This window comes from Lagopus leucura, unplaced genomic scaffold (assembly GCF_019238085.1).
Source record: "Lagopus leucura isolate 7727_CA_CO unplaced genomic scaffold, USGS_WTPT01 Super-Scaffold_100001, whole genome shotgun sequence".
Classification (NCBI taxonomy): Eukaryota; Metazoa; Chordata; class Aves; order Galliformes; family Phasianidae; genus Lagopus; species Lagopus leucura.
Window position 1 is genome coordinate 13,282,097 of NW_024962262.1, and position 14,870 is coordinate 13,296,966.

Here is a 14,870-nt window from a genome sequence, read left to right on the forward strand (position 1 = left end):
CTGAAGGTAGGAAAGATGTCTATTCTTTGAATGAAAACTACTGATTTCTCTTAGCAGAGAGCAATAGAGTCCTGAGCACTTGCTTGTGTTCAAGGTGATTAATGAAACGACCTGTTGATCCAGTGTGAAAAGCCAGACTCTCTGAGAAGCATTTGGATGACAAAGCAATGCTCAGTCATTCTGCAGGCAGTGTTACAAAATGGACGGTCCCAACTTTGCATTTTGCTAGGGGAAAACAACAACAAACACTACAGTAACAGTATTCTCTTTCCTTACATAGAGCAGAGCAGGGAGAAAACAGCAAGGTATGACCGCAAATGACAGCTAAGGCATCTGACTTCAACATCATAGAAGCACACAATCACTCAGGTTGGAAAAGACCTTGAAGATCATCGAGTCCAACCACGACCTACCCTAAAAAGGGTAGTATGAAAGGGTTGGACAAAACACCTGCCGCCATCGATGGAAGTCTTCCTCCTTGATTTCACAGGGTTCAAAGTTCTGGCCCTAAAGCCCTGTAATAAGCACTTAATTGGTGCAGTATGTCACAACTGAGCAGTCAATTCAAATTTAATCTTTGCCTTTTAAATTTTTGAGTCACTTTTTTATATAGACACACAAACATATCCAAAGGCCCATGTAGACATCCAAGCTGATCACACATAATGAGATTTTTCCTTACCTCTATAAGAGGTACTTGTCTTTCTGAACTTAATAAGAATTTGTGCTCATGCTTTTTATCAATTTTTGGATATTTCTACTACATATACTTTGCATTCACCAGGCCTCCTAAAGCCCAGGCTCAAACCCTGTGTTTGTTCTTAGATTAAAATGATTGCATATGCAAGGCTTGGACAAATACAGTTATAAATTCTCTTCATCTTCTCTGGATGATGTATAGGACACTTGTAACTTCACCCATTAGTTTCTGAAATTGATCTATCCATAATCTATGCAACTCCAAATTACTTCATGCATAATTAGGCACTTCCTTGTTTTCATTACTCATGTCCCTTTCTGTAATATTTACACATCACCAGTCATACAGCTGCCTGTGTACAGATTGGAACACACCACTAATTACTGATGTTTAATTTGGCTGTGTTCCTCTATGAGAGAGGATATTGTTTTCAAGGGCCTTGTTCCATCCTCACCATCCAGATGTTCAGGGACCAAGAAGTCAGTGAGGTGCATAAATTCTGAATTTACTGACCACAAATGAAATCTGCGTGCCATTTTATTTCCTTGCATATCTATTTCTAAAACACGGTACACTAAGGCTTGTAACACTTTACCTGTGATCTCTTACAAATGTTTTACAGTCTTTTTTGTTACTTTTATTAATATATAGGTATTTCATCTGTTCAGTTTGAAAACTCTTTTTTTTTTTTTTTTTTTTTTGAAAATAGTATCTGTAGATTAGTCCATAACTTATTTGCTTTACTCTCACCAGTTTAGATGAATGTCTGCCCCCTGTTTACCTGCTAGAGAGGATGCCTGCAGAGAAGGACCCGGGTGTTCTGTTGGACGTGAGCCAGCAGTGTGCCCTTGTGGCCAAGAAGGCCAATGGTATCTGGGGTGCATTAAAAAGAGCATGGCCAGCAGGTTGAGGGAGATGATCCTCCCCCTTTAGTCTGCTCTGGTGAGCTCACATTTAGAATACTGCATCCAGTTCTGGGCTCCCAAGTCCAAAAAAGACAGAGATCTCCTAGGAGTCCAGCAGAGGGCCACAAACATGATGAAGGGCCTGGAGCACCTCCTGTATGAGGAAAGGCTGAATAACCTGGATCTGTTCAACTTGGTGAAAAGAAGACTGAGGATAGGATCTGATTAACATTTATAAATATCTGAAGGGAGGTGGGAGGCAAATGGATGAGGCCAGGCTGTTCTTGGTGGTGCACCGCAATAGGACAAAAAGTAATGGCCTAAAACTTGAACATTGGAAGTTCTGTACAAACATGTGGAAGAACAACTTTATGGCAAGGGTGACAGCACTGGAACAGGCTGCCCAGAGAGGTGGTGGAGTCTCCTTCTATGGAGATACTCAAGGCCCACCTGGACACTTACCTGTATCACCTATCGTAGGGTACCTGATTCAGCAGGTTGGACTTGATGATCTCTTGAGGTCCCTTTTAAATACAAAGAGGTGTGTAATAGAAAACTCTTTAAGTTATAAGAGCAAAGTAATGAAAGTGGATAATTCCCATATTCCAATCTATGTTCAGACTGCTTTGATTACAGGCACTGGCTACACAACAACTCATGTACTTCACTGAATATTCAAAAGCTATTCACTTTCAACACACGCTGATTCTTAGGCATGCTCATAAGCAACAATCAGCACATGCATACCAGAGCTAATGTGAATTACTTACTAAAGTAAGATTAACTAACTCAACATTACTAGCCTAACATACAGGTTAATAAAATTTAAGAAAATAGTTTTTACTATGGTTATATAATAAATGTTCTCCACAGAGTACAAAATAATATCCAAGCGACATTCAGAGTTCTGTTTGTTTCTAACAACAGAAGGATGTTCTATGCCACCCCATGCAGTTCTAAGTGCACAGCACAGAGAAGTAGGAAGAATATCTTGTTCGTTTGTAATAAATTGGCTTGAAACTGAAAGAACTATTTGTTAGCTTTGCCTTTGCTAAGGTGACACAAACTAGTAGCCTGTCAGAAGCATCCTCCACTTAGAATGGATACTGCATTGGATGTTTATCTACTAACACAAAATAGAGGTAAAAAGAGTTTTACAAAAAAAAAGACTTATAATCTAGCACTTGGTTCCAGGGATTTAGGCACCAATTTATAAAACCTACACCATTACTCCTACTCATTACTCCTACTCTATTACGCAGCAGCGTTAACTGTGCTGTAGACGTTTCTTTTTAGTTACCCAGAACAGCTTTTCTGGTCTATGTCACAGTAATAAGGAGAATTTTGTATTACTTTGTGCTAGAAAGATAGGAAAAAAGGGTTTAGGTGACTATTTAACATTCGCTACAGGGTTTGAAATGACAACAGATGCTTTAATTTTTCCACAGTGTAATAAGAAATATTTGTATGATTCAGTTTCACCTGATGTGTGACTATAAATCCGGTAGGGATTTAATTAGCTGGATTTTATCATAAACTTCATTCCCATCAACAGACGCTGCTACTGCATCACACCGATAACAACAAAGACCAAGTGACACTGAAGACAGCATCTGAAATGCATTTATCTGAAGATATCAGGTATAGTAAGAGAACCATTAAGTTGTGTTGAACAGAAGTACAGATGGTTTTCCCCGTCCGGTTACCACACCTACCTGAAGGGCAGCTTATTTCACATAACATCAACAAGTTAACCTTCTTCAATTTCATGAAGATACATCTATTTTGTCAATCCACAGAAATCACTTTTCACTCATGATACCAAAAATACCTGAGAATGGGAATTCTCAGCTTGCTGTATCCATGAAGGCTTTACAAGAGCCTACAAAAACACCCACTTGCTTTGAAAATCAGTATTTTGATCCTCTTTATCAGCTAAAAGGTCATTTCTCCAACACAGCCATCTCTTAATGCTCTAAGCAATTTGACCTTGGTTGAGCACTTGAAGGGTCCAGAGGAGGGTGACTAAGATGATCAGGGGGCTGGAGCACCTCCCCTATGAGGACAGGCTGAGGGAGTTGGGCTTGTTCAGCCTGGAGAAGAGAAGGCTGCGGGGTGACCTCATTGCAGCCTATCAATACCTGAAGGGAACCTACACCCAGGAGGGGAGTAAACTCTTCAAAAGGGCTGATAACAGCAGGACTAGGGGAAATGGTTTGAAGTTGAAGGAGGGAAGATTTAGGTTGGATGTTAGGGGGAAGTTCTTTACTAGGAGAGTGGTTAGGCCCTGGAACGGGCTGCCCAGGGAGGTTGTGGATGCCCCGTCCTTGGACGTGTTTAAGGCCAGGTTGGACGGGGTCCTGGGCAACCTGATCTGAATGTGTATGTTTGGTGGCCCTGCCAGGCAGGGGGGTTGGAACTACATGATCCTTGGGGTCCCTTCCAACCCGGGTGATTCTGTGATTCTGTGACCTCAGATACAAAAGTTTAGGTGTGTTACTGGTTCCCTGCATTTTACTTCTCAGAAAGAGCCGAAACGTCCCTTTACAGCATGGAACATCAAATGTAAAGTTGTTAAACAATCTACACAGCTCTCAGAGGAAGCAGTAAGAGCCAATGTCTGAGTTGAAATTAGAATTCAGAATTATTTGAAATACAACTTGAGAAGTTTTTTGGTTTTTTTCCATATTTTGAAGTACTAAATAAATTTATCTCTCAGATATTAGCATATAACATCTCCAGTGTTGATTTTCATGTAGTCTGCTATTTTTATCATACATTTTTATCCCACCTACACTTACAATACAGTGAAATTTTTCTTTCAAGATGACTTCTCAATTCAGAATATATTCCAGAAAGCTGGGATTTTCTTCCATTTTTTACACAGAGAAATCTGGCCATGAATATTTTTGTGTGCTCATTTCTCCTATCTGCTTTCCAGATGGAAAAATGAACTACAATGCAGATAACATTAAGCCTTATACCAGGTTTTGAACATTGGACTTCCTCCTAACCTCAGAAATAGAGCTGTAGTTAACACTTTTAGAGAACCAGAGAAATAGGATCCCTTCTTTTCCTTTTTTCAGATATGAGATAAGAACTTTTAAAAATAAGCTTGGCATCCCTTCTAGCTCCAACCAAACCCTTTTTTATCTCCCCATCAAAATGATTTCACAATTTTCTCATCATTCTCTGCTCTTAAATTGAAAGTGGTCACATGTTTGTAGATGTGATGGTCTAGGGATTAAAAAGAGTGGACTTGTGAGAAGTTAAACTCTTGCATTGGCCTATTTTTCTTTCTATTTTTACAATTAGTTTGTTTACATTAAAGCTATTGTCACCTTTTGGCCTTATTCTGACCAGAATTAACACAGTTCAACTGATTCTGCAGGAAGATGGATGTCCATTTGACTCTACAGCCTGCAGATTGGAATCCTGACCCCTATAAAATCCCCAAGTTTGGTGTCTATTAATGGGAGCTCTGTACAGAGCCTCAGAATTGAACACAGTCCAAAAGCAGAAGGAGCAGAGGAAAGCTCTTGGGTGAGCTGTCTCTCTTCTTAATTCATTACTATTTCTTCTCTTATCTTCCTCTTTGGCAGGGTCTCAGCCAGCACTCAAGCACACACATAGTCTGAGGGAACAGCAGGACAGTAATTCAAATTTGTATCACATGTTGCAGGGTACAGTTCCTCCTCATTCTGCCATCAGCATTAAAAAAGGGGTTAGCCAGATATTTCTGCAAAAATACTGAAGCATTCGGAGATCTAACACAGATACTGAATTCGTGTTAGCTCTGCCTAGGACTGAGCGAAGGAGGCTGTTCACACTTCTCTCAATTACTGTTTCAGAATGTCTGGGACCTGAAAGATGGTGCTGTACCTGTTAATTTTTTTGCAGGGCTTTTTGCACTTCCAGCAAAAAGGGTTCTGACAACTGTGTGCTAGGATGCTTGGACAAACACATTAATAAAGCTGGACGTTAGTTATCACCAGCATTATTTATTCTTACGCGAGTCACTCCAAAAGTAATGCCTACTCTATTTTATCATGTGCGCCCACACAGCATCAGAGGCAGATGTTGGTGGCATGGCAGTAGGAGTTGAACATTTTCACCAATATTTCACTTAATTTACTGCTGTGCGACAGATGGCAGCAGGACAGTCTGACAGTTTGACACAGAAGTGCAGACGGAGCAAAGGTGTGTCACTGAATTCCTTCATGCAGAAAAAACTGCACACACTGATGTTCACTGGTGCTTTCTGAGAGTCAGTGGAGACCAACCAGTGGATGTGAGCACAGTGAGGCAATGCATGGCACGTTTCAGTGATGTGAAAGCCACATTCTGGATGGCCATGCAGATTTTTATGTGTGGCATCCAAGCTCCTGTTTATCATTGGTGAAACACATAGCTAATGGTGGTGACTATGTTGAAAAACAGTGTTTCATAGATGAGAATTTGCTCTATTAGTGTCACCATGCTTTTTGCACCTATTGTAGTTTCCATGGAAATGAACAGGAGGCATTACTTTTGGAGTGACCTACAGACATGTGCAACAGAAGACAATCATATGATCCAAGAACAACCTCAAATAGAATTGTAATGCAAAGTAACACTGATCCTAAACCTTAACGATTACAGAGTAGTTGGCAAAAAATGGCTCAGCTCTATAGGAAAGGAAGGAGCTGGGCAGCAGAAAGCCCACAGTGCTTTTATGCTTTTTTTTTTTAAAGCAGGGTACATGACTCATGGCAATCATGGCATAAGGGAAGCTCAGGAAAAGCTTCCAGTTCCATCCTCAGAGATGGATAAAGCACTCCAGTCCCACGATGGTATCACACAGACACTGTGCAGCAAGCATACCTTTGGCTAGCTTTTAATAGCTCTATCTAACCACTGCAGATGGTTATGTGTTCAGCTCCACTGACTGTACCGGCTTATCGCATAGAGCAGAATTTTCACTGAAGCATCAGAGGTACTGAACTGGCAATGATGAAATGCTGGCCAAAACCACCGGCTGCAAACAAAGGATGCAACAGCTTGCCAGACATATCACAACAACCAACTGTACGATCACTGTTTACAAAGTCCACTTAAAAAACGTATTTCATCAGATAAACACAAAGCAAATGCAAACTTCAAAGTCAATGCAGACCCATAACTGAGGAATAATTTTATGATTTGTACATCACTAACACTGGCAGGTCATATTCTGTTGATAAAATATCATTTTAAATACGATGTTCGTTTGAATTCAGTTCTGCAGACACCTAAAAAACAGCCTGGACTGGGACACTGGCAGGTGGCAGAACAATATTCTCTTTTTGTAAAGTGTTTCTTGTGTACTAACTGATGCTTCAGCGCTCCAGGTATCTGAGGTACCTAGGGGATGACGGACGCTCCCATTAAATGTAATGCAATTAATTTCTAAAGCTGTGATCTCTTCCACCCACAGAGCCTGTGAGTAGCACAAGAGATACCTCATTTGCTCCCTCCGTGCTGTGGCTGCCCTATGGCAGTCTAACTGTTAAGCTCCTGCTGGAATTCTGCCCATATCTCAAGGAATTAAATCACTCATTGCTCACAGGGAAGCCCAGTTTGAGAGGCACTGGAGCTCTACAGTCTGACGCTGCTGCAGAAAAGAACCAGGAATGGAGGATGGATGGTTTGTCATCTATGAACTTGCTCTGAACTTGGCTATATCCCAAATAACAAGTGCTGTTTGGAGGGAAGCACCCTGTCACCCTCCAGACAGTTTTACTGTTCTTACAGTGTCAAAAATCTCAGACATATTTTAATCAGCCAGGAAATCAATACACCACCAACAGAGCTTGCCACTTGGTGAGTGAGCACAAGGATAACTTTTAGTACTCACCGAGATCATACAATTTTTGGAGCTTCTTGGCAGCAGGGTGGCTGTTGGACGATACCAGTCTACTGATCTTTCCCAAATTGCAAATATCATCAGTAGTATGTGAACAAAGTTGCTTAAAAATAGAAGATGTACTGTGGTGATGACATTCTACATATTGTGTAAATTTGAGCTCGTCAGGCTGGTGGCTGCCAAAGCAGTTTTGCAGAGCCCAGAACACCCGCAGTGTTCAGCATGACTATAGCATCTGGCATAGTGGCTAGGGAGAGATCCATGAGCTTCCCTGAGCTCTGCAACAGAGAAACCCACAATTAACATCTGAACTCTGACACAGAAATGGCTTTCTAGATACCAATAAGCTACCTCACCTTGTCTGACAGGGGCAAGCATGATGGTAAACAAAAAAACCAGAAGGGTAGTAAGGTAACTCATGACAGCTAAATTGGCATTCTCTCTCAGAGGTTTTCACCCACTACAGTGTGACAGCCACACTACAGAAGGAAAAGTAGCTGAAAAGAAGAACTGGTGCTGCTTAAGACTTAAGAACAGGAAGGATAATTGCAGTCAATACTAATTAAGAACCTCTTTGAAATCAAGAAAACACCTTATGGGAGGAGATGCCTTTACAAATACCAAAGACTCGGTAGCAGTAAAGTATAATGACCTCCAACACTGCTGACACCACAGGCTTTGGTTCCAAGAGCAGGAAATGGTGTCACTGACATTTAGGTTCTCTGGAAACACAAGTACTGAGGACTTCTGGTGCTGGTACTGAATATGACTTTTTTCAGTCTGAAGAATTGCTAGGATTGGAGCTGGAACATACTCCAGAGTCACTATTTTTAGTCTTGCCCCTTTCAGCAAATAGCTTCTTGGCTAATTGCCTCAAAGGCAAAGTAGCTACAATCTTAAATGCAATGCCTGTCATAGCAGGGGAAAAGAAGCAGAGTAATCAGAAGAATATTACTACATAAAGCCAGCTTTAAAGAAATAGGACAATGAGAGCTCCTCAGTTGCAACACCAGATTTCCTTCCCCGGTGGATAAGGAAAAATCCACTCAATATTTGCCATAAGCCCTTTTTTAAATACACATCCCTAAGCATCTTTACTCTTTTTGAAAATGACCTCCCAGCCAACTTCCTCTCAGCAATGGGCCTTCCCCAAAATCACAGGAATCATTCTACATGCCTGCTATAAAGGAGCACAGCAGCTCCCAGCAGCACCTCATCGCACAATTTCAGCTCCCAAGAAAAGCAGGCACATCTGTAACCTGGAATTGATGATGTGTAAAAGAGAGAAGACAATTTTCATGTTTTATCCATTTTAAGGCAAGAGAAAAGGAGAATGGTAAGTTATCCAGCAGAGAAGCCCACTTTCTCCATCCTGTGTCTCCATGCATTTGCAAGAGGAAGGAAACTGAGATCCAATGACTATTTATGCAAAATTAAAGAATACCCTTTCTCCATAACTGATATGACTGATATGCAACTAAGTATACTGGGGTGAAAAAGTTCCATGCTTCACTTCTTATTTTTTCATTTTTCTTTCTTTCTGGCTAGCAGAAGCTAAAGACAACAACGGGGCAAGAAGGATGTATTGACTATGCAGGTTTAAGAGACACTTGATAAAATATCTGCTGCATTGCAAACAGTAGTTTACTCCTTATTTGTTAGCATTTTTATAATGGCCAGAAGCAGCACCCAAAATTAGAACTGTTTCATATAACTGCACAAAATAGCATGGTAATATAACAGACCTATTAAAATACAATCTCAGAACAGCACTCTTAAAAAATGCAAGGGAAAAGAGACATAGGAAAGAGCCTAAGACCACAAAGCAATATGTAGCAAACCAACAAAACAATCTCTGAAGCGAGAAATAACCACTCCTCCGTGCTGCCGAACACATCTCACTTTAACCATGTTTTTCTTACTTGCTTCTCTTCCTTACTCTATTCCGAAAGTCTGAAAAAATCACAGAATTGTGGGGGTTGGAAGGGACCTGCAGAGACCGTAGAGTCCAACTCCTCTGCTAAAATAGGCTCCCTGCAGCATGTTACACATAAAAGTGTTCAGGCAGATTCTGAATATCTCCAGAGGAGAAGACTCCATAACTTCTCTGGGCAGCCTGTTTCAGTGCTTCATCACTCTCAAAGAAGTATTTTCTCAAGTTCATATGGAACTCCCCATGTTCCAGTTTGTGCCCATTGTCCTTTAACTGGGCACTGGGCACCGCTGAAAAGAGCCCACTTGACTCCCACCTCCCCTGAGATATTTAGAAGCGATGATAAGATTCCCTTTGCTTCTTGTGAGACCCCCCCTGGAGTACTGCATCCAGTTCTGGGGCCCTCAACACAAGAAGGACATGGAGCTGTTGGAGCAGGGCCAGAGGAGGGTCAGGAAGATGACCAGAGGGCTGGAGCACCTCCACTATGAGGACAGAATGAGAGAGCTGGGATTCTTCAGCCTGGAGAAGAGAAGGCTTCGAGGAGACCTTATAGTGCCCTTCAGTGATGATTCCCTGTCCGTCTTCTCCAAGTTACTCAGTCATTCCTTACACAGGAGATGCAACAGGCCCTGCATTGTATTTGTAGCCCTCTGCTGAACTCTCTCTACAAGTTCTCTTTCTTGAACGGAGGAACCCAGAACTGGACACAGCATTACAGATGTGGCCTCATCAGGGAAGAGTAGAGGGGGATGATCACTTTCCTCGACCTGCTGGCCATGTTAATTTAATACACCCCAGGATACCACTTGCCTCCCTGTCCACAGGGACACACTGCTGGCTCACGGCCAACCTGTTGTCCTACAGAACACCCACGTCCTTCTCTGCAGAGCTCATTTCCAGCAGGTCAGCCTCTAACTCTTATTGATGTATGTCATTATTCCTTCCCAGGTGTAGGACTCTACACTTGACATTGTTAAACCATCACAGAAGGCCACCATATTGATAAAATGGATGAATAAACTGAAGTACCTGTGTGCCTGCTACTTTGCAGTCCAAGTTCTACTGGCTTACAAGTAGAATGGCACTTGCTTGCTTGTAAAAAAATGATGGATGTCAAGGAAGTTTAGGGAAATATACAGCACCTCTCTAGACAGTATGCCTTAACCCGTATGAGCATGCACGTTATTCTCTAGAACAGTGCTAGGACTGGAAATGTTTTCCCATGTGGGAAAAAAACACTTGTTTTTTCTACTTAATGGTGTACTTAGGGAACATCTTTTTGAACTACAGTGAATTTTATTTCAAGACAAAGAAATTGATCTTCAATACTTGAAAACCACGGTTGCACTGACTGACAGGCAGATGCAATCTCAGCTGTGCACAGAAACAGCCTCCCACTTGAAACAAACTGAACAGCATTCGTGCAGCATGTCAGCTTTTGTGGAAAATGCATGAATTTATTCATACGTATTTTCTTCAAAAGGAAATTCGTAGCCAACTGAGAATATCTACAAAAATATACGTGAGGTGGCATGCTGGTCAAATTCTTCATTTTCTTTTCCCAGTAGGGGGTATTTGGAAAAAAAAAAAAATAATCAAGAAAATCCTGGCATAATGTTCATTTTCAGCAGTATTCTGAACTGTCAGCCAGTCAATACTCTTAGCACTATTTTTGAGATGAGAACTAATAAACATCCACACTAATTAAATTTCACTTTCTTGGCCTGGACTAGCAAATGTCAGGACTTACAGCAGCCTACGTAACAAAGTAGGAAGGAAATGTGACTTTTCAAAGGTAAAAGATCATTAACTCCTGAGCTTACAACCCATTTTTCCAAAAAGCACACAACACATGTTTATTCCAGCAGTTTTCTCTAAGGACATTCATCACATTCTCCACTGAAACCTTTAAACAGAAAAAGCAAGAAGACATACAGAATTCATGTCACCCTGTTATGAGATGCCATGTTGGCAAATACCATTTTCATTAACAACACTTCAGGTTGCATCTTTAAGTTACTTGAGAGAATTCTAGATATTATTGGTCTCAGTGAAGCCTTAAACGTCAGCTCTTATAGGCACTGCAAATACATGTTTTTAAACCTGGAACACAGTTTAGGAGAGTTCAGTAATTTAGGTTAAGTATAACCGATCCGGAGTCTGCCCCCAAAAAACACCTTCTGAAAGGCAACAAGCATTTGAGAAGCACATTTGAGAATGAAATACGTACTCTGATTTCCTTCCAGTTTTTGCTGTCCATTCATTACTTTTGGGGAAGTGCTATCAAACCAGGTTCATCAAACACTTGCACTGTATTTGCATTTCTCTTCAAAACCTCTCCTTAGAACTGTCAGACTGGTACCCAGCTACCATGTTGCACACAACTTGACCAATCCTAGGGAACTAATCATTACAGTGTTACAAAGAACAAATGCACAGTTAATTAAAAAAAATTAATAATCACCTATGAAATTGATCAGCCTGGAGCTGTACTAGGCAGTACAGCAAGTGTTTCATGGAATTTATTCCCCTTCTAGAGCTTGAAGTTCAGGAAAACAGAACAAATAGATAAACATAACTTCCAAAACAGAAAATACTGATTTGAAGGTCACACAACTTCTGCATTACTTTTCTGACTGGACACATGTTTGTACCTTGCATTTAAATTGTTCCGAACATCAGCTGTCTACACTCTTCCCATCATCAAATCGAAGGCTCTTTCCCAGGAAGAAGCCCTGAAATCTGCCAGCTTTGCCAACACTTGCACCCATATGTACGTGTCATCTAATTCTGTGCTCATTACCCACCCTTAAACCCACATATCTCACTCATCTCCCACCTAACTGCTGGTAGTCCCATCGCAAGGCGGTTGCTCTGCCCTCTCTTTGAGAATCAGGATAGAAACCAAGCACGATGCTGCACACCATACCCAGTAGCCTACAACCTTCAGCCAGATAAAGAGGGTCTAACAGAAGAGATCCGTATCTGCATTTGATACCAGGGAGGCATGTAACTCCTTTAGGTCACTGCCAGCTCGTAGAAAACAAATGATTGGAGTTATAGGAGTGTGCAGCTTAACTTCATTTTCTAGATCTTCAAAGTCTGAAGCAACTGCACTTATCATTTAATTTTATTTCCTTCCCAAAGTCAATTTATTGTTGTAGCACTTAAGCCTACACAACAGATTTGCTGTTTTCTCAGTATTATCAATCCCATCTTTGGAGAGTCTCTCTCATGTAAAGCATAATAGTAAATAAAAAAGCAAATAAAAATAGTTTAATATAACACAATTCTATAATTTATGTGGTTTATCTTCAATGTTCTCACTTGTCTTTTAGGCACCAATACAAACTGTAGCACGCTGAGGGTGGGAGAGAATAAAACGGGAGTGAAAAGTTAGATTCTACAACTGAAATGCCAGAAATTCTGTTTGGACATAAACCAATTTCTTCTGAGGCTGTGACTGCTAGATCTGCTAAATCTCATGCTGATTTCCACCAGATGAGATTTTAATTTATTTTTTTTTCCCCAACAACATGGAAAGTTAGAAAGTAGGCATGCACAGCCTGCCAATTTCCCTACAGGATAGGGAAAAAAATAAACCACGCAATACAGTCAGTTTTCAGTTTCTCAGTGCCTCCAAAGACAAAACCTGCTTTCCTTTTTCTATCTTTGTTGCTCCTGCAGGAGTTCAACATGAAAGATCAGGAGGGGCTGCATGCATGTGCACACGACAGAGTACAGAACGCTGAAAAACTGAAAGTTCAGGCAGCGTGTCATTAAAGCTATCAGTTCTGTTTTGACCTCCTGCTGTGGCCTTATCTGATCAGCTAATAGGAGACTGTAGAAAACGCTAAAAAGCACTTGGATCAGGCAACCTGCAATTAAAACAATTACGGAGCAAATATATTCCACAGACGATATTCATATATATTTAAATTTGCCAGAATGGAACGAGTCCTTTTCTAGTAATATCACATTTGCTTCATACTCCATTTCACACTGATGATAGGAATCACGATAGCAATCACAGAACACAGTCTGAAATGAAGTAGTTCACTGTACACGAGCAAAGTTATGGCACTGATTTGCCAGCAGCTAAAACATGAAGTCTCAGAATTGAATAAAAACAATAAGGAAATACTGGAGCAATTTAGATCTAAGAGGAGGTTAATAAAACAAGATACTGGAAGTGTGGTGTGTGATGCACATAAAACAGATCAGGAATTGTGGGAAAACATCAAAATACCACTTTGCTTTTTTGATTTTGAACATTCTGAAACTAAGTCTGCATTGTTAATTCTCTTCCTGAAATTTCCTGCTTTGCACTTCTCTCTAAACAACAAACTCAAAATATTAAGAGTGATTTTATTAAAACCCACATGCTTAAAACATGCAAATATGTATTTAATATAAAGCACAACTGAATTCCAAATTGGATTTATTAACAGAGAGCATCATCAAGTTAATTATGCAAATCATATATGAACCACATGGCAACTCTGAGATGTATTGAATGCAATTTTGTGGTCACTAAGTGAGACCGTAAAGGAGAGAGACCATTTAGTGATCTTCATGTCACTTCTACTATCTTTTCTAGAAAGTATCCTGGCTTAGGTCTCCCTGTTTAGGGCATTTTAATGTCACTGGTGCTCCTTGCCCACCATAGCACAGTACTAACTGTTCAGTGGAATTCAGGCTGGACAATCCACACAGCTGTATATACACACAACATACCAACTGACCAAACATAGGTAAACCTTTAAGCCTTCAGGAAATGTTGCATCAAGAACATCCAAATACAAGCACATATTCATATGTTTAGATGTGAACAGGCACAATGTGTGCTCTAGTAAGAGTTTTGCACGTGATGAAATGCACAAGCCAATATCACCCCAACAGGTAATATAAGAGGGAGGCATAAGTATCACGACAGCCTCCATTCGTCCCTTCTGGTAAAATCCACTCCCATAGAAAGATCTATTCCAATCCTGTATAAATCTTATATCAGAGCATGAAAATAGTGACGTTGTTCATCTCTCGGAAAACAAAAGCATCAAAGTGAGCTATCACATATCCATTTGTAGTAGAGCTGTCCTACCTTTTTAGTTTCATGTAATTTTCACTAGCTGCAGGTCTGCATTCAGCACGTTGCACCACTATTCCTTCCAGGGAAAGTTTATCTGGTACAAGACAACAAAGCAAAACTGGACATTAAAAAAAAAACCAACACAAACACAGTCAAAGCTTGCATTTCTGTTTAATTCAGATTTAATAAATACAATGCAATAATAAGTTCTCAAATGTCAAATTAAGTTCAAAGTCTCTGCTATTTTGACACTGAGGAAAACGAAGGAGAATCATTCTTGTACAGGTGGTATTCCCAGCACATCTTCATTTTGCAATCAGATGCTTTACGTATTAAGAATGAATCACAAAGGTGAG

The 14,870-nt window shown here is 40.5% G+C and overlaps 1 protein-coding gene across 1 annotated transcript in view; it reads right to left on the reverse strand.

The window, feature by feature from the left end:
- Positions 1–14,870, reverse strand: part of GTF2F2 (general transcription factor IIF subunit 2) — a 91,070-nt gene that overhangs the window by 36,204 nt on the left and 39,996 nt on the right. The window contains exon 7 of the mRNA XM_042868591.1: positions 14,527–14,608. Within this exon, the coding sequence (XP_042724525.1) occupies positions 14,527–14,608 (82 nt within the window). The remainder of the gene's footprint in view (positions 1–14,526; positions 14,609–14,870) is intronic.